This window comes from Drosophila santomea, chromosome 2R (assembly GCF_016746245.2).
Source record: "Drosophila santomea strain STO CAGO 1482 chromosome 2R, Prin_Dsan_1.1, whole genome shotgun sequence".
Classification (NCBI taxonomy): domain Eukaryota; kingdom Metazoa; phylum Arthropoda; class Insecta; order Diptera; family Drosophilidae; genus Drosophila; species Drosophila santomea.
In genome coordinates, this window is record NC_053017.2 from 13,817,943 (window position 1) to 13,843,088 (window position 25,146).

At 42.6% G+C, this 25,146-nt stretch overlaps 1 protein-coding gene across 10 annotated transcripts; it reads right to left on the reverse strand.

The window, feature by feature from the left end:
- Positions 1-1,592: 1,592 nt before the first annotated feature.
- On the reverse strand, positions 1,593-23,826 carry LOC120444387 (RING finger protein nhl-1). Of its 10 annotated transcripts, XM_039623995.2 has the most exons (14): positions 23,480-23,824; positions 21,376-21,468; positions 17,131-17,271; positions 16,010-16,145; positions 14,072-14,214; positions 12,705-14,006; positions 11,178-11,192; positions 9,268-9,980; positions 5,909-6,187; positions 4,081-4,869; positions 2,891-3,050; positions 2,426-2,566; positions 2,142-2,218; positions 1,593-2,080 (listed from the first exon to the last, which is right to left on the reverse strand). In XM_039623995.2, exons 3-14 carry the CDS (start codon positions 17,263-17,265, stop codon positions 1,867-1,869), a joined length of 4,104 nt encoding a protein of 1,367 aa, XP_039479929.1. In that variant the 5' UTR covers positions 17,266-17,271; positions 21,376-21,468; positions 23,480-23,824; the 3' UTR covers positions 1,593-1,866. The 10 variants fall into 10 exon arrangements, with proteins under 10 accessions (XP_039479929.1, XP_039479932.1, XP_039479931.1 ...); XM_039623998.2 differs by lacking the exon at positions 11,178-11,192 and having other exon boundaries at positions 12,741-14,006; XM_039623997.2 differs by lacking the exon at positions 11,178-11,192.
- Between the last annotated feature and the right edge of the window lie 1,320 nt (positions 23,827-25,146).

Below are 25,146 nucleotides of genomic sequence, written 5' to 3' on the forward strand. Positions count from 1 at the left end.
TCATAAAAATTGACTCCCCTCCAAAGCGAAGTCATCATTTTGCCCATGAAACTGTGTAGTAGAAAGGAACTACACAGGAATATTTTTTTCAGTTCATAGGTGATATAGAAAATGATAAGAAATTTAATAAAATATTATAAGATATGAACAAAATTTGTTCCTCTTAAATATGATTTATAAATTAAGCAACTTCCCATTTTCGTATTAAATTGTTACATTTTAGTGTGCATTCTTTTTCCTTTGTGTAACATTTGCCAAAATGTCGCTACTTGTAGCTGCCAGCTGCCACGCCCATACGGGCCATAAAATTGTAGAATATGGGAGGAGAAGCAAAAAGCCAGCATGAAACTTGACTACGAGGCACTTTAACAAATTATTTCTGTGCTTTAAATTCTGCATGCGTTGCACACACACACACACATTCCACAGCACACCCATAATTTCACGCTTTTTCTATTGATGCGAAATGTTGATTAAAATGCTGCAAATTGTTACACTAATTGAAAGGCAAAACTGTCGCATTACAAAGGTAATGGCCAGAGGGTTGGTTATAAAGCGGAATTGCCGGCTTTATCAAAGAATGTACGTCTAGTCAATCAAAGGTTAATTGCAAATTGTTGCAAATCAAAGAATTTTATTGCGGGGAAAGAGGATAATGGTGTAATGTAGCTGTTGAAGGGCGCCATAAGTTGTAGTAAGTAAGCCATAAACTTTCATCGCAACTCGAACGCACACCCACCCACTCGCACTCACATGCATTTTAATCACATAAAACTCACTTATCCTGGCAACATTTTGCGTCATTTGTAAGAGGAAAGTGTGAATACGATAGAAGCGGAGGATGGATATGCGAGCACTTTAAGAAATGGGTATATTGCACCAGCTGTTAATTGGAAATTTAATTAATTATTAATTGAATATTATAAAAGATATAGAAATAATGATGCTAGAAAGATTTAAACATATATTTTGTTAAATGAAAGAACCTAAGAATAATTAAATTACTCAGAAATGATAACATAGTTATTTATTCCGGATTTTTGCTGTAACCAGCTACAATTTTCTTAATTGTGTGATGAAATGTGCAGAGTATTTAAGCTGCCTGAGTTTTTTAGCTGACTTTGGGCCTTCCCTGTCCTTTTTTATCTAACATATTTGCGTGGGAGCATTTGTACCACATACATGGCGTAAGCGCAACATTTGCCGGCAAACAAATTTATGCGGCAACATATAAATCCTGTAAGTGTAGCTGCCACAGTTGCTGCTACCAATTCGGTTGCCACTGATGTAGTTTTTGTTGTTGTTACACACGCCACACGCCACACGCAGCTGGCAGTTGGCAGTTGGAGGCAAATAGTTTATGCGAAAAGCTCAGAAAAAAGTTTGCAATTTGCTGGCACAGAACATCTTAATTTAATAAAGTGCCCCGGGGGCAGGAAAAACCGGGGGGCGTACGGCAGATTTGGAAATTGTTGGGCTGCACGCAGATAAATCTCAATTAGGGAATACTTGAATGCAGCAATAAACAGTTGGGCCCCCCATTCAAAATGTACGTACATACATACATATATATGCCCAAAAGGAAACGAAAATTTCATTCACTCAAACTCTGTCGAGTTTTCGCTTTTTTATTCAAAGTTTTCTTTTTTCCTCTAGTTTAACATAAAAGTTTTTCGGTTTCTTTTTTTTTGTTGTTGCTGCTTTTCCTCCATTGCTAATTGACACAATTTCTAGGCGTAGAAAGAGGGACATTAATTGCTTTGGCACTTCGTAACCAATCATAATTAAAGACAAAATAAAAATGGTCGAATCATGATGATGATAATGCAAAGGGTTCTCCCTGGATTGGTTTTTCGTGGATTCCGATCAGAAGACTTGGACGCGGTGATTCTCGCGATCGCAGACCAAGATATTGCCGTTGGACATGATGGCCACGCCCTCGAGTCCTTTGAACTCCGAATCGCCGGAGCCCCAGGAACCGAAGGTCTTCAGGAAACTGCCATCCGGATTAAAGATCTGAATGCGATTATTGCCCGAATCGGCCACGAATATGTAGCCCTGATCGTCCACGGCCACACCGCTGTGAAGGAAAGGAGACCTTATGACTTTGCCAATTAAAAATGGTGATTCGATTTGCTTACCGTGGGAACTTGAACTGGCCATCGTCGGATCCTTCGCCGCCCACCGTGGACAGGACCTTGCCGTTTACGTCGAAAATCTGCGGATACGGATACGGAAAGAGGTGACAGGCACGGAAGGTGCAGGAAATTCAAATAAATTGCGAAAGAATCTCGATGGTGAGCATATTTTAATTAAAATTGTTCACATGGCCAGACAGGCATGAAAAGCCCAAGGGACCAAATGGCAAACAGAGGCAACCAGTGCCAAATGGTTGAAAGGAGGGTGGGGGATGCGATTGGCTCACCTGAATCCTGTGGTTATTCGAATCGGAAACAATCACACGATTCGTGTTCGATACGGCTATATAATGCGGATGCTCAAGTTGTCCCTCGCCACGGCCGCAGGAACCGAATTTGCCAACGAAGGAACCATCGGATTGGAAAACCTGACGAATGCGAAGTTTGCAAATTGAAATGGGCAGCAGCACTCGAAAGGATGGACCATGCAGTCAAAGTACACAAAAATTCTTTTATATATATACATATATGTATATTTATATATGCTAGTTAAGCCCATGAAAATTGCGGCTGGATGGTGCAGCTCGAGTGTGACAAATTGGGCAAGGCTCAAGCCTCTCCGCCGCCCAAAACTTTTGCACCTGCCCCACCGAATATATAAATATTTGCATGCAAATCGAGACTGAAGATGGCGAGGCGAGCTGAAAAAAGGCTGCTAAAAGGATGGGGTGCATCCTCCATTTCGTCCTCACCTGCACTCTGTGGTTCTCCTTATCGCACACGTAAATGAAGCCGAGTGCATCGGTTGTTACGCCCCAAGGATAATTGAATTTGCCATCTGCGGTGCCCTGCGAACCGAAGGCGCGCAGGAATCGTCCTTGCGGATCGAGCACTTGTATGCGATGATTGTATCTGCAATCGAAAAGAAAGAGCGGAGAGAACTTGCTTATTTTCCTGCAATATATAGTGCCTCATTAAAGTTAAGACACCTGTCAACCAGTCTCAACACTATGCTTTAAAGTATCTGAAAGCTTGTTTTATAACTAAAAAAATATTATTATAAGCAATAAATGTATGTTCTTTTTAACTTGTTTCCCTCTCCGAATTCCACCAATACGTGTACCCAATTTTTCTTCACGTTTACATTAACCGGCCAATTAATAGGGCCATCAAATCGGCGAATTCCCCACGTTAATTGTGAACCGGAGCCAAAAGAGAGATCTCATTACGACGGGTCCCCAAAAAAAAAAGATTCGCGGGCTGCCAGCCAAAGAGCGACGCCTTGGAATTCCAAGGTGTTGGACGTGGATATTTGGTTTTCATCCGTGGGCTATGCCACTGGATGCTGTTCAGCGTGGGCTGATGGGTGTTGGGCTTAGGTCTAAGCCGCTTAACGTGCAAAATCAAAGTTGACTCGCACAATGAGGATACCCCGGCTCTCGGCGCTTAACGAGATTTTGCGTCAAACAATGACAGTGGCAGCCGGAGGCAGGGTGATCGGATCTGGGAACTGGAATGTAGGAAAGTTGGGGATGTGGAATGTGGGGAGCTGGAAACTGCTGCTAGCTGGGCGCAACCGGGAGCACTCGTAAAAAGGTTGCAGATAACATGTGCAGGAGCGTCAAAAACTCGCACTCCGCCCGACTGAACCCGGCACATGTTTCTCATTAACGCGGCTATTATGCGCTTAGCCCTGCCAATTAGAGGAGGAGCTAGAAGCCTGGAATTAATCATTCGCCTTTGTTTCGGCTTAATTAAAACACAGACTGACCACCAGCAGCTGCTCACCCACTCGGAGATTAAGTACCATCGCCAAAGTAGCCAAGCCAATATCAATTTTTTACTTTTTCATACCCTAACTTGGAAAAGTCAGAGCTATTTTATGAATTACTAGTAAATTTAAAGCTGCAGTTAATATATTATTTGCTACCCCTTAACTTACCTATCGGCTATGATGTACTGGCCGATGCGGTTGACGGCCACGCCGGCGAGGCAGTCGAACTCGCCCTCGCCGTTGCCGTACTCGCCAAACTCCTTGACAAAGATGCCATTGGAGTCGAAGACCTGGACGCGGTGATTGCTGGAGTCGGCGACCACGATGCTATTGTCGGGGCCGACGGCCAAACCGCGTGGCCATGTGAAGGATCCGGGCTCGCTCCCCCGGCCCCCCAGCTGGAACAGCTGCTGGCGCTTGCGCAGGTACACCTGTTTAGGGATAGTACCTGCCGCTCCGGTTATACCGGCTGCTGCCACTGCTGCTGCTACCGTAGGGGACGTAGGGGAGCCTAGCCCGTTTTTTGACCCGTCATCGTCGGAGGAGGCCAGCTCATTGGCCTGACGCAGGGGCAAACCCAGGCTGAGACGCCGCGACACATCGCTGGCGGTGCTCCGTCCGCTGGTGCCGCTCGTACCGCTTCCGTAGCCGTGCGCATGCGAGGACGACGCCGCCGCCGCCGCCGATGACGTCGAGCTGCCCGCGTGCGTATCGCGTGCGCTACTGCCGCTACTGCCGGCCGAGTCCTTGCTGCTCTTGTTGCCGTACTTGTTCTTCAGGTACCGCGCCCACGAGCTCAGCGCCTCCCCGTCCTTGCTGTCCGTCGCCGAGCTGCCGCCCAGTCCGCTGGACCGCGACGATCCCGCTCCGCGATCGGTGATCGGTGAGTTGTCGCGCGACTTCAGCGCGTGGGAGGAGCGGCTGCGGGACAGGTCACTGCTGCCATAGCCGCTGTACCTGAAAGGGCATTTTGGATATTTAGCACATGGTTCCGGGGACGAGCCCACAGGCATTGGGGATGATGGAGATGGAGATGGAGTGGTACTAAGTGCGCTGACTGATTTTGAATTGGATGAGGCGCTTTCAACTGAGAAAAGGAGCTGCAGTCATAATAATAATACTTAAGTGGGATTAAGGACAGCTTCCCAAGGTTTAGTGCCTTTACAAGTATAGTTTACCAATTATATTATTTTTAAATGATACTAAACAGGGAATTTAGAGCTTATTTCTTCTACCGCAATTTGTGACAGGATAAAAAATTATTTATTTATAAATAAATTGAATTCCTAATTCCTAAAAAGCAACTCCTTTCTCAGTTAACTGATCGGCATGAGACTGGTGCATGATAATTAGTGCTGCGCATGTACAGAGAGATTCTGAGAAGGGGAAACTTCTAGATGGAATTCCGGTTAATTTCGGTTAATTTAAGAACGCGCAGAATTTTGTTTTCTTCTTAACCACAGGTGAATGACTAATAGAAACAAAAAAAGTACAGAAAATAAAAGAAACCAAAAAGTAAATCTAAAAAGTTGAATTAGTCTAGAGTGCAACATGAACGAGAACAAAACGTGGCGAACTTCGGACGTGGCACGCACAAAACTCAACTTAAAAATAGAAAAAACGATAAAAATCAAATGTAAAAGTAAATTTGTAATTTAAGTGGTAGAAAAAAAATACAAATATAAACCGGGGGACAGCACACACGCACAATGAAAGCGCCCAGCGCACGACAAAATACTATCGGCGGCTATTAAAATAACTATTTGTACAGCCGATAAATCACCTATGTACAATTTAAGGCTCTGAACTCAGGCAAACAAACTGCATCCGCAACTACTACATACATAGATCCTGAAAACAAGCACTTGTTTTGTGGGATCACTTTTGTTTGGGGATACGTTTTGCCAGCCTGAGTACGGAGCCCAAATAGCTGGGGGGCGGGGGCGGGGGGCATTGGTCAGGAGTTTAGCTGAAAGATCTGGTGTCTCACGCGCACCTTGAGGCCAGGTAAGCGGACGGCGAGACCGTGGTGGGGGACACCGGCTCATCCAGATCCTCGTCATCGTTGCCAAACTGATGGGACGAGCGGCTGCGCGCCAGTCGGGTGCGTCGCTCCTTCATGGCCAAGTACCTGGAGCGGCCCGTTCCATAGCGACTGTCCGAGTCGTCGCCGGTTCCGGTGGCGTCCTCATCAAAGGAGGCGGTGGGCGTGGATAGCGAGGGTTGCGTTACAATGGCGCTGCTCTTGCTCTTGTTTAGAAAGCGGCTTGTGTAGCTGCAAATATGTTGATTCGGTTCGGTTTTTGGTTTTCTGGTTTTTTGGTTTTTGGTTCTTGGTTTGGATTGATCCTACGTCTTTTGGTGTTGTATACGTAATTTTCAACAGTCTTTTAACTTAGTAGATGTGTGCTTTTGCTTTTGCTTTTGCTTATGCCTTTGCCGTAGCTGTTGCTGTGTGTCTCTTTACTCGTTTTTCAATTAAGACTAATCCCGCTTAATTAACTAACTTTTAACTAGGTCAGGTCCGTGTCTAGAGTTGTGTGTGTAGTTCGCATTTATTGGCCATTAAATTCTATTAAATATCGCAAAACCCGAGCACAAAGTTTATAATTAAATACACATTTCGCATTATCGAAAGTTAAACAAAGTAGTTGGGGAAAAGTTCGGTTAAGTACGTGAAATTATGGCGCCAAAAGGCGTCCTTGTCTGTGTGTGTGTGTGTTTTTATGTTTTTATGTTGCTGGGTGGTTGGGCGGGTTACGAAACACAAAAAGCAACAACTACTACAAAAATATCAACGAGTACCGTTGCACGGATAAAGAACATAAATTAAATGCTTAAATCTAGGTGAGTACGAGTACGAGTGCAGAAAGGCAGCGCAAAATAGGGTGAAAACAGCAAAAGCAACAGGCATTATCGTCAGAAGCCCAAAAAAGTAGGCAACACTTTTTGCTGCAGCTTGCTTTACTTGAAAAAAATCACTGAAATTTGCCAGTGACTCGCTGTTTACATTGTTTAATTGCCAGCGATAAAAAATAGCTTACACAATTGGAAGTTATGTACTCGAATGCGACGTTCATTCGATACCTGCTGCCTAATATTAAATATTGCCTTTATTTTACTGCGTGTACTTATCATAAAAACTGTGAACACATGCTGGGTAGTCAAAGCTTGTATATATAAGAGTTAAATGAATTCGGTTTATTACTTAACATAAAACACGATGAGAGGCTAGCATTTGTATAGGATTTAATTCCGTAATAAGTGTCTCTAAATCTCTAAATAAAATCATTAAAATACTAAAATTGAAATGAATACGAAACATTTCAACAAATGATTTAAATCGTATTTCCACATATGATACTAGTTAGATACTTCCACAATAAAATCACTAGGTGCGCATTTGAAAAACCTTTTTAATCGGATTTGCGTGGCATTGATATTGATTTTGATTGGTTCTTTTGAGGAATTTTGGTACAAATTTGAGCTCTAAGTTGCACAATTAAAACAGCATTTTTATGTGGCTGAAAGCATAAATCCAGCTTTAGTCTGACTGAACAAACACCTAGGGTAAATACGGCAGACTGACGGATGACTCCTGCAAAATGTATATATACAAGTATATATGCTGCTACTCGGACTGATGGCAAATAACAATTTATCGCATTGTTCCCAGGAAGTAAGAGCGAGTGAGAGTGATTAGGGGGATGGGGAAGTGGGGTAGTGGGGAAGTGGCAGTGGGGATAGGGTGCGAAATTGGTGGAGGGGTGCGAAGGACTGTTGTAATTACATTACGCTAGATTTGTTTCAGAAGAAAAAGGGTTCTGGTTCGGTGATTGTTGTCGTGCAAAAGTAAAATTAAAGAAGTTTTTGTCGCCCAGGCACAAAGGACTCGCATCGCATCGCATTGGGCCTGAACCGTTCGCAATTGATCCCTTTGAAAAGGGTATTGACAGAGAGACATAAAGGCGGAAAAACAGAAAAGCGGACGGATGGACGGATGGGAAAGCGAGAAGTAAAGTTAATTTCCAGCCTTTGAGTGGCTCTTTCTGAAAGGCACCATCATCACGAATCTGTTTGCCCATTGAAGGTGACTCCCAGTACTCCGAAGTTGGCGAACTTGTTCAATTTTATTTTCAGCTAACATTCAAATATATAATCAATAGGGTGGGTAAGCACTAAAGCACTCGTTCAACATGAGTTGGTTGGCTTAGTGGGTATGGGTTAGGCGAGGGATCTTGGTACTTTAGGACATATTTCAAAACGCATTCATCGTTATGGGTTAACAAACAATTGAACTATGAATTGCATTGAATTCGGAGTCGCTTTTGCCTGAGTTTCACATATAGTGTATATAGTATATATATATATATATCGGGCTAGACATCGGCAAGTCGCTTTCGGTAGCGAGCCCGGCTGGGTCTGCTTATGTACGGTATGCTAAAGGGCAGTACACTGCAAAGATCATTGTATAGAGAACACAAAAGAGAAAGAGAGTGATAGAACGGTGTGTACTGTGTGTGCTTGTGTGTGTTTGTGTTTATCTAACTGGGAATTGGATGTTGTGCTTGTGTGCGTATGTGTGTGTTTGTCGTTTGCTATGTGAAGGTTATGAACTTGACAATTAGACGCCACACAAGGCGTATGAGCAACAAAGTGGCCAATGCCATGTTAATGCCAGCACGGAGCACTTGTACAAAGCTGCAGCAGTGAGATACAAGGGGATACAAAAGAAAGTCTTAGAAGTACTCAATAAAACGCATGGAACTCGTTGGGGTAACCAATCCGAAACCAAACCAAACACAATTATCCATTAAAGCTTATCCGTATTAAAGATTAAAGCGACTCTGCAACTGATTACCTAGTTCAAAGTGTAAATTAATAGCAGGCCTTTTATTTTTTACAGGTAATTCAATTAGTGTGGCGAACAACGAGGCAATTAATTACCGAACTGCAATATTTGACACACAATTTATTTTCCATGCCCATCCGATATGTATCTTTTACTTTTTGTTTCAGAGCGACAGCTACTGAGCTATTACACAGAGAAGAAAAAATTCATAAGTTTCTAAAACTATACTTTTTGTACTTTATGCGGATAATAAGTAAAGGAAAATTTGTTTTTATCTGCCCAGAGATTTATTAAGGAAGTAGTGTCTGGCATACTTTCACAAAAAGGAAAGTGCCGCAAAACCTGTGAAAGTTTTTATCCTCTGTGCGGATAACCAGATGCTTTTTCACATTATTTGAACCTCATTAAACATGCAAATTAGTCGGTTATAGAAACTACGAAATCACGAAAAAACGCTAGACTTTTTTTTTGTTTTAAAGGAATAGAATGTTGTGTGGAAATACCTGCTTCCGGTGCCGCTTCCATAGCGATCCTCGCTCTCACTCGTGTGATGTGGCGCTGGTACCGCTCGTGTGCGTCCGCCGGTGGTGCCGCTGCCACTCCCATAGCCGCTGCTGGAGGGCGTGGCATAGCTACTGCGCCCCGCCGCCGTCGATGAGCTATCATCGCGGGACGCGCGCCGTGCCTCCAGGCGATCCCGGTAGGAACCACCACCAGTGGTGGAGCTACTGGCTGCCGTGGTTGAGCTGGCGGCGCTGCTGGGCGTGGACTTGGTATTGGTGCTGCTGCTGGCGGCACTGCTCTTCGCCTTGGTCTCCGGTTCCGATTCGGATTCGGACTCCGAGCTGGTCTCCTCCTCGCTGCTAGAACTGGACTCCGCCTTCTTCTTGTCCGCCGAGCCATTGGTGGCATTGGCGGTGCTATGTTGTGGCAGGAAGCGGCTCACAAAGGGCTTCTTTTCCGGCACTGCCGTGGCATCTCTGGCTGTGGAATACCTGGACGAACTGGGCGCCTTGGCATTTTGGCTCGTCGAATTGCTGCTGGATGTTGCAGGTGCTGCCGCAGTTGCGGATGCGGATGTGGATGTGGATGTGGCTGCCACAGCCGCTGCTGCCGCCGAACTAGCTGAGCTCTCGGTGGAGGCACTGCTGTCACTGCTGCCGGATCTTTGGGTCTTCTTGACCGCTGCCACCTGGGCGGAAACGGGCGGCTTCGACTGTTGGATTGTAGGAGTGGGAGTTGCATCAGAGTCTGTGGCGCTCGCGGTCTGAGTTAGTTCGATTTCGGTTTTGGCAAGCGACGGAACGAGTAACGAATGCGATGCGGATGCGAAATAGAGAGATTTAAAGATAGAGAAATAGAAATGACGATGCTGAGATGTGGATTGCTGATGGGCGGGTATCTAGTGAAAAGGGGATTTACAGGGAGCCTCCCAGTCGCAACTATCACTCAAAACTCACGGTATAATAATTTAGAGGTAATATTTACTTAAACAATAAATTTCAATTTTCACAAAACCTGAAATTTAATCTGAGCATTTGAAATACTAAGTGAAAGCTTTAAGTTGAATTATAAACGTTTATAGAGTGACTTAGAAAAACAAATTTACTGAATAAATTTGTTTAATTTAAAGTTGCCCCAAGCTTTGTTTCAATTAAATTATTTCGCAATATTTTGCTTGGCCACATCTATAGATGCTCTTACTTCGGAGCATAGAACATTTTGAAATCGAAGAAATACAATTCGAGCGTTTTCATTACGTTTTATATTTCATCCACTTCCTTTGATGTGCTTCTAATTGATCAGACAACCTTTTCCTATTCCCATTCAGCAAATGCCAGAGACAAGACAAATATGCAGCAACCGCGCATATGTCACTAAAGCACAACTCCCTGTATATATGTACATATGTACGTATATGCATGGTAGTGTGTGGTATTCACATTCATTCACATAGATACACACGCACACACTGGCAACATTGGAAACATTGTTAAACTGACGGAAGCAGCAGCATCGCTGACACTCGCATGATGGTGAAATATTCGCCATTGAACCCGACTCTATCAGCCATTTTCGGGGGGCGGCTGCCTGGGAAGGGGGGCGTGGCAACAATGTGAGAATGCATGACAGGCGAAAAAAAGAGGGTGGTGGGATATTGGAGGCGGGTAAAGAAATACATACACAACAGAAATATTTACAGCGGACATCAGAAATTGTAAACCAACAATACGGCAACGAAAATAAAAAGAATGGTTGAAAAAGTTTTCGTTATAATGAGAACGGGAGCAAATAATATATTGGGAAAAAAACCAAGAGATGTATATCTTGTTGATCAGGGTCTGCGATTTATTCAGCTCGACACCATTTGCCAAAGAAATTTAGTAACATTTAAGCAAATTAACATCACTACCACATCGGTTCTCCACTTGCAAGAGTGATTTGCAGAGATATGTAGATATAAACATAGATAGAAAGATAGACAGATAGATAGATATAGATAGAGAGAAAGAGGGAGAAAAAGAAAGATTCGAAAGAAAATAAATGTTACATCAAAGGAATTTTGTAATTTCTGTTTGCTTTATTTGCTTTTAATTTTTGTGCAGTCTCTAACTAACGTTAAGGTAAAGGTTGTTAAACTACATAAATAAAAAATATATATGTATATCCATATAGTATTTTTATACAATATTGTACAATTCTGATGTCCGAGCTTTGGGTCGAAACTTTACCCTGCATTGCATTCAGATTACGATTACTTAGTGGGGGCAAAAGGTTCAGACCCAAAACAGCATTAGGTGAAAGGCGCTCACAAGACAATAAACGTAAGTAAACGAAATGGAAATAATAATAAACAATCATAGTAAATAAATAATGACTTGGAACTTAACGTACACATAAAATAACAAGAACAGAAAACCAGTTGCGTAAATCAAAATAAATAAAAACCAAACGAAATGGGACAAGTTCGGAGGAAATGCTTTTGGTTAGGTTAGATTAACAGTAAACGTAACGATGAACAGTTTAGTTAGGTTGCTCCTTCGACAGGATCGACAAAAAAAACAGGATAACACTTACGGAGCGGAGGGGAAGTGTGAACGATGGAGCACAAATAAAGAACGAAGCACACATGGCGTATACGCAATTATCGTTTAAAGTTCTTTTCGGCGGGAGTTTGCACAACACAAGGGTAAAATACTGAGCAGGCTACAGTGACAGCGATCCCTACTGTACAGTCTACACAGTAATTTGTAACTACCTACACGAAAGTGACTTCCTTTTCTTAAAGTGTATACTTTCTTACCTAGTATATATGTATTTTGATATGAATATTAAACGGACCTTAAAGCTTGTGACCTTGACCTACTATTGTGTTATTCTGGTTCTGTAACCCAATTCAATCCTCCTATTCATCCTCATCCGTGACCTCAATCTCCTCTTCTGTGTACTCCTCCTCTTCCTCTTCTTCTGGACTTTCTTCTGTAGATTTGTCTGTTTCTACCACCAGCTCCTGATGGCTTATGTGGTCCACTGGGTTTTCTTCGACTTTCTGGGCAATGCCATTCTCGGGCGGAAGTACATTGATCACTGGCAAATTCTGACTCTCTATCTCGATTACTCTTCCTTCACCTTCTTCCTGCTCTTCTTCACTATCGGTGGCTGTTACCTCTTCGTACTCGGATGAGGATTCTTCCTCCTCTGTTGCTTCAGAAGAGGTCGGTTGCAGTGATTCTTCCGGGAGGTTAAGCAATTCCCTACCAGTTTCTTCCACAGATTGTTCTACTTGTTGTTCACCCTCCTCCTCATCATCCTCCTCCTCTTCTTCTTCGTCCTCGTCTTCGTCTTCGTCTTCCTCCTCTACATCCTCATCCTCTTCATCGCTGTCACTGCTTTCACTGGCCACGCCTTCTTCTTCTGTATTTGCCTCATTCACACTTACCTCGGCTCGCGTCGTGGATGCCGCACTACTACGCACTGGAGATGCCGCCTGGTTGGAGCTGCCATCACTCTCCTCGCCTCCACGATTCTTCAGAGCTGCCACCCGCTGATCGCTGGCGGTGTCGCCACCGCCACTGGACGTCGATGTAGCTGCTCCACCTGTCGATGATGAGCCGGCATTCTTGCGCTTCTGGCGTGCCAGCTCCTCCTCGTCGGCGGCGGCGGCGGTCTGCTGATTCTTCTGCTGCTGCCGTTGCATGGCCGCCTTTTGGGCCTGAATGGCGGCTTGAACGGCCGCTTGAGCTGCGGCAGCGGCATCGGATTTCTTCTCCTTCTTCTCCTTGCCAATATCGGCCAAACGCTGGACAACGCGCGAACAGTCGCTCAAACGGATGATGCCGCTCAACTGGCCGCGGGATACATCCTCGCTGTCCAGGACGCGATCCTTGCGCTCCTTGAGCTCCTGCTGCCGCTGCTGTTGTTGCTGTTCACTGTCGGAGTCGTCGTTCTGGTGGGATCTCACGAATCGCGAGCGGAAGCGGGATGACTTGCCCGCCCTGCCCGAAGAACCATCGTTGTCGTAGTCGTTCTCATAGTCGTAGTCGCCACCACTGCGTCCATAGCGGTCGTTGTTCGCCTGGGTGGCGCTGCGCTGCGGCCGTTCGCCGAACTTGCGACCGCCCAGAACGGGCTCATCGTTGTAGCCACTGCGCTCCTCCTGCTGGCGGAACTGGGTGGCCAGGCGGTGGTCGCTCTTCGAACGCATCAAGCCCGGCTGCAGAGCACTGGGCGGTGCCAGGTGGGAACTGCTAACCGAACCGCCACTTGGCGTCGAATGAGGCGCTATATTCAGGTCACCGAAGGTGGCCAGGTTCATAACCAGCTGGTTGGGATCTATGGAGACCAGGAACCGCACTCGTCGACTGTAGTCGTTATTCTCGTACTCGAAGTGACGCAGGAACTCGACCGTCTTCAGGAAGATCTCCTTGGTGTCCATCAGCTCGCAATCGTCCCACTCCACGGTCTCGTTCATGTACTTGTCCACCGTGTCGCAGTTGCTGGTGATGTTCGTGATTTCCAGATCGAGATTCTCCTTTAAGGTGGTCAGATTGCGCAGCTCCACGGCCAAATAGCGATCGATCTCGCCCTTCAGCTGGTCGGAACGATCCTTAATCGCCTTGGTGATCCGCTGGTAGATCTCATCGATCTCCTCCGTCACACTGATGGCGTTTGTCTGCAGACTCATGGTGTTCTTCTCGATGATCGCCAGCGAGTCCTGCAGTCGGTGCAAACTGCGACGGATCTAAGGACATTCAATGGATAAATGTAAGTTAAGCCGATTTTAAGTAGCTGCGATCGAATTCTCACCTGTGAGTTGAATCGCGTGATCTCACGTCGCAGAATGTCCATGTGGGCGCTTTTGCAGTCCTCGCAGATCTTTTTCTCGCAGTGTGCACAATGGGACAGATAGGCTTTTTCCGAGCAAACGCCGCAACGCTCCATAATTTGACCTGCAAGAGGCGAAGGGGGAAGAACACAATTACTTATCACACCTGACTGCCAAAAAATACACTCCACACAAAAAAGGGGCATCACAAATGACTTTCCGCCCACTTGGGTTGGACAATAAAATGCCAAGTATGCCGGCGGCAGCAGTAGCAGCAGCTCATCAATTTGCACTCTTGGCAACAATCTTGCCACATGCCACGGATGCCAGGCGGAATGGAGGGTGTGAGGTGTGAGTAAATGTCGAGGCGGATGTCTGTTGCATTCACTAATGCGATTTCAAGAGCACGAAATCAACTGCACCTAAGCGCCAGTTATGCAGCTATACTCGAGTGCATATCTCTGCACTGCGACAACTTTCCTGATCAACAAGGACAAAACCAGGACTTTAAGAATTCTTTGTATGACAAAAAATAGTTTTGAAACTTCAAGAACTATTGTTTTAGTCCCCAAAAAAAGGGGGTTAATATTATAATTACTTGGAATTTAACACTATATCTTTTAAGCTCTGATAAATTTAAAAAAATTGTAGGAAACTCGGATTTTTGTAAGATGTTTTCGGTGAGCCTTCCGTTCGAAGGGGGTCACATCTCTTGGCAAAGGATCCTGTGGCTCGTCGACTACAGGATGCCTTCAGTGGGGCAATGCAAATAACGAGCCTCAGCAATGGAGCTGCAATGCAAACATGGCGATGAAGATGTAGATGTCGTCCTGCTGCTGAACTCACAGCTTGAAAAAGTAAACTTTTCTGCATCAATTGCTGGCATTGGCAGTGCCTGATGAACACCCCCCAGTTGCTTTCCCAGATTTCTCGTCCTCCTGGTTGACAATAAACTGGTGGAAGGGCAGATGGAAGGGAGTGCCTTGTGCCAATAGTTGGCTACTGTATTTTCTCATGTAATCATATGGAAAAGTGAATTTGCAAATTCCACATGAAAGTTGTACGAGTGCTCGTTGTCCTTTGCTATATCCATAACATGAAAAGGATTCCTTTGTTTCACACATTTGCATAGCTTAGGAAATTTGTGCAGCAAGAGTACAAAAAAGAAGAGTTTCGTATGCACAGTAAACATTTTCTCTACTAACGAACTGGATCAATAAACACGATTAATCAATTGTATCTAATATTCCTTCAAACTAAAACCTATGTCTTAGTTTAATGACATTTAACTATTTTGAGATATATCGTATATATCGTATTTACCTCATTTTCTTTCTGTGCGACAGTTAAGCTAAGAACTTTGTCTGCCTTATTAACTAACACTTGATCCTGATTGCAGCTCAAAAGTTGCAAGCCATTTGCATATTTACACACCACCATCAAGTTTTGTCAGATGGAATTGCGTAGTCATGCCTAAGAGGTGGTTGTTCCACCAATTGGTTTTGGCCAAATGCAAATTTCTCAAACGAAATCAATTTGGTTTTGCTTAGTTTTAATTGCTATCTGATGGCGAGAGCGTCTGACTTTTTAATTGGAAAGCCAAACATAATGGCAAATGATAGTTTTTCGGCCTTGATTTCCATCGGCATTCCTCGCAAATTTTCCGCTCGTTGTATTTAGTGGAATTTAATTAAAGTTACAACAATGACTACAAGGCAATACTTTTTATTAATAACATTTTTGTTTGCCCTTTGCCTTTGTGCATTCAGCGTTTTTTTTTTGTTTGCTAACTAATATGTATGCCAGTCGGAATTTGCCAGCCAATATTTAATATTTATTACCAAAGGGAGAAATTTGCATTGTTTCTGGCATTTACCAAATAAAATAAGAAATATGAAAAATAAAGGAAACATATTTACCTGAAGTGGGGTCGGGCAGCTCTCCGGTGATTTCGATGTGCAGCTCGAGGAACCGTTGTAGGGTGACATTCGTTGGGAAGGCCTGGACGCCATTGTAGGGTATCCGGTGTTCGGCACGACATTCCGGGCATTTCACCTAAATGATTCGCAGCAATGGTGTTATTACTCAAGGGTATATAATTGCCCGAAGGCGCTAATTTAACGCTAAATCCCTTTTAAGGTAATTGAAACACTGTTGAGCACCGGGCTTTTGGCATTAAGCTGCTTTGAATTTAAATTGCATTACCCTGAGCCAACTATTAAACTTCATTGTTCTGTATATATACGAATTGTTCGCAACTTTAAAAACCTTTCACATTTCGTTAGTTGCATGTGCAGGCATCTTGAGTGCGCTTTTCATATCCTGTCATCTCAATTTTGCCATAAAGATCCATTTCAGTTATGGCTCTTTCATTCGCATGACAGGTATTGCAGTCAGTGATTTCCCCTTTATTAACATTATTTTTGGATAGCATTTTTCTTGAGTTTGGCCAACACAATGAAAATGCTTTCCAATTATTTGCGTGGCGCTGGCCAAAAGCCAAAACAAAATTTATAAATACACGCAGACTGAGGCGCTCTATAAGTAGCGCGGCACACAGATACACACTTTCGTACAACTGTGGGTTCATTCGAGCCTACATATGTTTGTATGTGTGTATATATATATACATATGCACGCCTTTCTATATAATTTTTCAACAAGATATCTACGCAAATGCGCCGCAAGCAACAAGATAAATACAACATTTTCGGGGGCGTCTTGTTGGGCGCCTCTTTGTTTTTCCACCCATTTTATTTTCCCTCATTTCCCATGTGAGATTTCAGCTTAAGCAGTTACACTGTAGCAACTTTATGAACGTAATATTGCTAAAATACAATATGAGTAAATAAATTCGATTTGCTAGCATATCAATTATCTTCTTAGCCTTAACATAAACTTTCATAATAGTGCTTTTTCTTGGCAATACGCAATTTTTCGCAGTGTACATCAGCGATGTGTGACGTCGACGGCAATAACCAAATTGCCGCTCGCACACAATGCATCCGCACAGTGGGATGATTAATGATGATGGGCTTACCTGGCGTCGCACATAGTCCACCAGTCCCTCCATGCAGGGCTCCATGCAGAAGGAGTGCTGGCATGGCAGCAGCTTGGGGATCCGGTACCTGTCCAGGCAGACGCAGCACGTCAGCAGCTGCTCGAATTGCTCCATGGCTCACTGACATGAAAATGGGAAATCAAAATCGGGTATGGGGTGGGTTAGACAAATGCAAAACACTCATTATAGCTGATTCGATTAGACCGCAAAAGGCGCTGTCAATTTGATATTCATATCATTATAAATTCAGGACTCCCTGGCCCTTCCTAAGCTCATCATCATAAGACGACAGACCGTCTGTCAGCCGGTAAGCCTCGCCACAAAAAAAAATACAAAAAAAAAGAAGAGAATAAAAGTCGCAAAAATCGAGAAAAGCAGGATGAATCCGATTGCCACGAAATTCTTGCATTTGAATGAACACGACAACGCAACGGCACGGGACTGAAAGCCAGAACCCAAATGTCATACAATAAATTGACCATTTCGTTGTCGTAAGTCGCGAGCCGGCTTCATTTGGCCCGGGTAAATACACTAAGCCACAAATCTGCTTATGGCTGCTTCATTAAAAGCGGATCTGACAAGTTTATTTAGACGAAACCGAGATGCTCAACAGTATCAGATGTTTTCCCACCCATCCACCCACGTTTTGCCCCTCATCAGCAAATGAAAAGCAAAGCTCTCAGATGAAAATGCTCTGTACGTTGTGTATCCCTAATTTCGCTGCACATGACTTTTGACTTCTTTTGAATGCCAGTCAACATTTTCATTAAATAATGAGAAGTACATACGTTTAAAGGACCTTGGGAATTTGGCGAATGGAATGGATAATAAGGTAATTGCATTTATTAAACCATTTTAATTGCTGATTCACAATGTTAAACGTGCAACATGATTCACTGCAACAGACCACAAATATTTGCATTAAACGATTCACTTTTATGATGTTTACTATATCCATGACGTGAAAATAAAAATAAACTATATAAATCAGCAGATGAATATTCATTTCTTTGGCAAATTCCAATTTTCTGTTTGTTTTATATCGTTGAATAAATGAATATGAATTTTTTGTAAAAAAATTGTATACGTTAGTTGTATTCGAAAGGAAGTTTACAAATGGATTCTAAGTAAGTATCTTTCAGTACGAAATTCATGTTTAATAGCCAATCTGATTGAAATAGAGTTCAACTAGAAAACGACCCTAAACAAAACCCTCTTACTACGAGTAAACTTGTCTGCGGCAATAAATCATGTATTTAAATCAGTTTCCATTGCACAATTTCATAAGCTACTTGCAACATTTTCTCAGCACTCTGCAATATTTTTCTCACATTTGGAAAAGGGAACATTGCTGGCCGCAGTTGAGATTTTAATAATAAAAATGACACACATTTCGTATTAAGAGGGAAGAAAAGCAGGCAGCAGCCGCGTATATGAGGTATAGTATAAATATAAATACGATTTCGCCGTTGCTGGCAATATGCATCGCGTATACGCCGCGTGTGTCGCGCACAAAAACGCGAAGCAATGCGCACTTCCTGCTCGTAAATAAACTCGAAGTGTGGGCGGATGAGGATGTAGCCATGGAGTCGTGGTACCGTGATGTCCATGATGCCCACCGCTAATTGTCGAGCGCCTGTTTGCCATTATTGTCGTGTTTGGCTCGGTTTGGTTTCGGATATTTAAAGCATCCATTTAATGCGGCCAAAAGTTCACAATGAGGCTATCGCAAAAAGTGGATATATGTATGTACGACATATGCGAACAACGTGCAATTAACTGGAAAATGCGCTTAAAATCAAATTGAATAGAAATTCTGTCGTCCTCTGAAATTGTGCGTGGTAAATAAAGGCAAAACGGGTGGTCCTTTCAGAAAGTGCAGGTCCTTTTTCTGGTTTCGACCAAAGTGCAGTGTGTGTGTGGCGAAACTAATTTAGCCATTGCATTTGTGAATCGCTGCTGAAAGGATTAAAATGAATAGCGAAAGCTGCTCGCCAGCATAATGAAAGCCACCAGAAGGTGGCATAACTACCAAAATCCAGCCACCCCGTTTTACATTTTCATTTAACGGGAGGAGAGGTCATTCAGCTGGTTCTGCAGGTTCGTTCATACATATACTCGTATAAGTATAGTGCTGAATGCATTCGCAGGCTGTGTGAGTGATTTTCAGAAATACCAAACCAATTATCCGTGAAAATGTTAAATGCTCTTGAAGCTGAAATCTGTGTTTTCTGGTTTCCTTTGAATGTTCGCACGGCTCTTTGCCTTCATTCAAATGCCAAATTGACGGCGACAGTTGTTCAATGTTTTGTTTACAGGAAAAAAGAGCACGAGAAAATCATTAACCTTGACGGGGGTTAAAATTAAGTCGAGTTATGCGGCAGGAAACAGTAAATGGCGAACAGGAAACGGAAACGAATCACTTGACCCTGGGAAAGTGATTTTGCCAAATGTGAAAAACTAAAATGGGTCAAACTTTACGCGCTGTTGACAGTTGGTGACAGAAAATCATCAACGCAAAGCACTGAGAACTGAAAATTGAAATCAGCACAACAATATTGAAATGAATTCGATGAAATTTGGGTCAGCCAAAACTGAGCAGAATTCACACAAAAAAAAAAAAGTGGAAATACACAGAAACCTCAACAACTTACCAATTGAAATGGGAAACTATTTGGCAATCCTTGCTGTTGCTGTCAAAGCGGCACTCGAAGGCAATCATAAAATGCAATTGGTTTTGGCAATGCGAGAATCCTTAAAACTCAGTCCTTTTTCACTCGTTTTTGGGGCACTTTCATTTAATGAGTACAATCGTTTTCCGTTCGCCTTACTTTACTTTCAGTATATCTAATTCGGTACGATTTCGTTTAGATTTTTTCTTATATTTCTTTTTTTTTAAGTTTTTGCTGGGCAACAGGGCCTAGTAGAATTCGATTGGAAATGTAAAAAGCGACTGATGGCAAGTGAAAATTGCCAAGCACACGAGCTGAGCAGTCTACAATATTTTAAATATATACAATCTGCGGCATTCTCTCCCGATTTCGCTGTGTATCTGCAGATATATACCGTCTATATATCGCCAGAGAGCGAAACAAAACAAAATGCGCGATCGTCAGAACCAAAAAGACACAAACGCAAAAATATATTCTTGGCATGCGTGCGTATGTATCTGTATATCTATAGTGTGGCTGCAGCACCATTAATGAGATACAAAGATACAAATGAGTACTTCGCACTGCATGTTACTTCCAAATGGAGTTCCCTTTTCTCGCCTCCAACCTGGACATCGGCTACTTATTGGCTTAACCAAAAAGATTTTCCTCCATTTCCATTTCGTACGAATACATGCCACGCACCCTCTTGACGTCATCAACTGAGCTGATTTTCTCATTCGGACGCACGCCGGCATTTTCCATCTATATCTCATTGCTGGGCTATTTGTGTGTCTATTTTGTGTATCTCGCTGTAACGGGCCCTAAAAATAAATTTCATTGAAAATTGGAGCGAACATCGCTCGAATTCGCCTGTTCCGTCAAACTAGTAAAACATTTCTCAGTGCCAAGTGAAAAGTTGATACTTCCATCAGAAGTTTTCGCTAACTTAAGTAGCAGTAAGCCATTTCATATTCCATTCAAAAAGTTGTCTCTAAAAGTTGCAATTATGATTTTGTCAAGTAGCATATTCAAAATATGTTACATATCTATCTATATCTATTAATTAAATATAATTGCATAAGCTCTTTTAAGTCACAACTTTTCAACTGCTAAAATTAAGTGAACAAACTATTTTGTTAGTTGCTTATATTGTTGTCCCATTTGGCACATTAGAAATCATTTGAATAACTTTCACACTTTTACAATTAAAACTTCACGATGGATGCAATTTTCACTTTTGCCAAAGTATTGTTTTTTTCTGTGCATGCTTCTCAAGGTCAGAACTTCGCTGCTCCGGCTCTGTACCATATCTTTTCATCTCCCTTTGGGAATATACCGAAAATAGAACTCACTAGCCCGGAATTCACAGACTGCAGCCTGCACTCCTAGGCCAAAAGCAAAGAAAAAAAGAAAACTGTATTTTGCACTGTATTTTTGGGCTATAAATAAACGGAGCAGACAGAGAAGCAGATGCAATCGAAACTTTTCGAAACTTTAGCTGCACACCCAAAGGAATACTAGAATAACTACAAAGTATTGTGACGTTCCAATTTCTGCGGTGATAACTTACGTTTCCAAGTGGTGTTGTTTCTTCGTATTTTCTACTTGGCTATCCGAGGCGCCCTTGAAAGGGGCCTGCTCCTTTGGCTGTTAACTCTGCTGGCTGAAATTAAAAAGAAAATATATATTAAATTTAGAGGTAAAGGCAATTGTCAGTGCCAAATTTGATGAGTAATCGATGGGGTTTTTGGCCAGAGCTCAACAGGAAACAGCAGCGAAATGAGAGAGACAACCTGGCGACACCGATTGAACTGGCCGCCATTTATTGGTTAGCTCGATTTCGCTGAATTGGGAGACGGGGTCGAGTAGCCATTTACCTGGCCATTAACACGCTGCGCATAAGCCGCATCATGCCAACTTAATTACACTGCCTCAAAGGCTGCGGCACGCAAAACAATGATGATGGTGGGCGGTGAAAGTTGGAAATACATTGCTTGGGATGGTATGGTATGCGATGGAATGGTATTGAATGGGATTGAATGGGATTCGATTGGGCGCGGTTGACAGTCGAAGATAATGAAGTTCGGAATGCGCTTGAGGTTCGCTTATTGTGCACTGCGACAGATAAGCTCCTTGGTGGTCCACACACTCTTGACCAGGTTAATGAATAATCAGCTGGGGTCGACCATATGGCTGCGAAGGTAGATCATTTTAATTAACTCGCCGTGTCCGAGTTCCTTTCAAACCAAAGGAAACAATTAAACAATGGAAAACCAATTTAATGATCCGATTATAGTTGATTTTATTCGTAGAAATAACTAAATATCGCAATGTACAAACATAATACATAATTCAGCAAACGACTATTTAGGCAGCAATTAACTTAAAAACTTCAAATAATTGAAAGCAATCTGTTATTTACAGTTCTCAGACATACTTCATTAAATTATTGCTAATTGTCTGTTAAAGCAAAAATACCAATTTAAGCAATAGGTTTTAAACTTTATGTCATTATTAAAAATTAATGGATAATTTATTAAGCCAATAAACAGAAAATGTAACATCATTACCATATCTTAAGTCTTTACTTTACTTTAAAGTAGCCAGCTCGCTACTTTCTAGCAGTTGTTAATTTAAGTGGCAAAAGTTGGCCAGTAAATTCGAATCAAAACTAGTTCATGTGGATATCTATTGCCAGGGAACTGCAATGGCACTTCTTTAATGCTGCCAGCGACCTTGAACTTCCGCCCAGCTGAAGCACACTCGAAAAGAGCGAAGGATGGATGGGGTTGAGTTGGGTTGGAGGTGGTGTTTTGGGGGGAGATGAAGTGAGATGAAAAGAGCCGAGTGCTCGCAATAAGACTAAAAGGAAAACTGAAAAAAACGGTTGCCTACTTTCAGGCGGCACATAAATTCAAACCCGCAGACGCCTCTCTCACTTAATCTTCCGTATTATTTTTATATTTCGAAACGAGAAATTAATTGTTTTGTGTGAGAGGTGTGAAAATAAAAATAAATAAGACTAAGCACACCGCAAACATTTCAAATGGAAAGCGAGAATGGGAGAAGGAGCAGGAACAAGCAAAACCGAAACCGAAACAAAAGCAAACAAAGCAATCAATGATAAGCGAGCAGCGGGCAAAAGACAAACACAAACAGCAGAAATGGAAATAGAAAATCTCTGAAAATGTCGCTGATTGAATCGAACTAAAAATAAGGCAGCAACGCGGCGTATGAGCAATGTGCGTCTCTGTGTGCGTGAATGTGTGTGTGGGCAAATTATTGCCATGCTTTCTGATGAGATATGCACCCACACACACATATAATATAGCGTATAACAGATCCTCATCAACATATATTTGTATACATGATTATGTCAAAATGTGTTAATAAATTTTGAACGCGAAGCCGAAGAAGATGAAAATAATTTTGACAGCTTTTCACGAGTGTGGGAGTGTGTGCACACGGTGGGTTGTTGAAAAAGCCGAATTTCCTGCCAGGTGACATTTTCACAAGCTCCTTCTCTCGCCGAGATTCTCACGCCTTTCGCCGTTTTCTCGCCTGTTTTTTTACATAATCAGCAACCATTGAATGCGTCGAGCTCATCTCCATTTGAATGCGTTTCCAAAAACGAGTTTAAAATGAGGACGTATCCTCCACCCCGTTCGACTCACTTGCGTTGGTTTCTTCTATTTCCTGATGGGTCGCGAAACTCTTGCAAATTTATTCGCATGCCTTCGCGGCAAAAGGACTTTCACTGACTTCACTTTCAAACTGAGCTTCGCTGCGTATTCTCCTTGGCTTAAACCAACACTCGCGTCGCGATTACTGGTGCTTTTTGGACAGGATGTGTCGCACCCTCACGCACTGCGCGACAGGTGAAAGATCTCCTCCTATATACACTGTATAGATATACGAGTATATATGTGGATATAGGTGGATGGGAATCGAACTGGGCTATAGCTATTGCTATTATCGGCGTATCGGTCCGCACGTCCACTCGCGAGCGTGCCAGAAGTGAAAATGAATGTTTTTCTCTGCCCGACTCTCGAGCGCTTGATGATCAGCCGTTCTTGAGGTGAAATTTTATAAATATAACCTGAGGCAACAACAAAAGTGCCACAAATATTTCTGCGTCTTCTTCCCACTTTCACGTAGCACTTTTGTTGTTTCCCAGCTTCACCCGACCCCAACGAACCTGTGCAAGAATTATCTATATCTATATATTATATATGCACCATAATTGTCTGTAAGAATTCCTCTCGCTTTTTACAATGTCGCGCAGAAAGTCCAAGAGCGACAATATATTGTTTAATACGTATACGTACTCTTACCTGTTATTGTTCTGGCTTATTTCGCAGTTATTAGAGTACGATTTTCACTTTTCCTTAGTCCAGCGGAAAGAAATGCTGAGAAAAAGATCGACGCCCACGCACTTCAATGGCGGAATGATTCATTTTCGACTTTTCTTAAATATTTTTAGAAATTAAAGGCGTTTATTGATACTTATATAGAAAAAGGAAATTGATGTCTTAGCAAATATCACGCGAGTTTTATGTAGTTATGAAATACAGACTAATTAAAAGTGTTAAAAGAAAGAGAAGTGATTAAATTATAGAAAGGTATGCATCAATACATATGCAACTTGTTATATTTAACTAGTTATATTCAACTAAGTATATTCAACTAGTTATATTCAACTATGTATATTCAACTCGTTATATTCAACTAGTTATGATCAACTAGTTATATTGAACGTTGCTTTTACATATACATCATAATGTATGTCTTAAAGCATAAAGTTCTTGAATATATGTAGCTAAGTACACGCTTAGTATTCTTAGTGTTCTATAAATACATAATTCCCCTCTGTTATCGCATGCAGTATAATTGGTCAGCATTTTGCCATTCTCGCCAGACATTCGGTCTTTTGTCCGGTCATTTGCTTGTCCCACATGACATCTCTGTCAATAGGCTGATGAATCGGGTTGGCCGTTAATACATTTTCGGAAAAAATAGCGAGCTGAAACAAAGCCGCAGCGGCAGCCGCAGTCAAAACAAAAACAAACCGAAAAAATGCGAATTATGAGCGGGCCAAAACAAAGATGTCAACACGTTCGCCAAGGCAGCTCAAGTTGTTGACGGACTCTAGGTCAGTCCCCATTGATCATAGCTATATTCTCTACTACACGCTGAGAAAAAGCTAGCACAGTGGAAATCATTTTTATTTTGGAAGATAGATAACATACATGATAAGTTGTGAAAAGGTACTTTCCTACAGAAAGCGCGCATAAATATTTAAAGAGCTCCTATTAGAAACTTTACTAATAGTAAAGTAAAC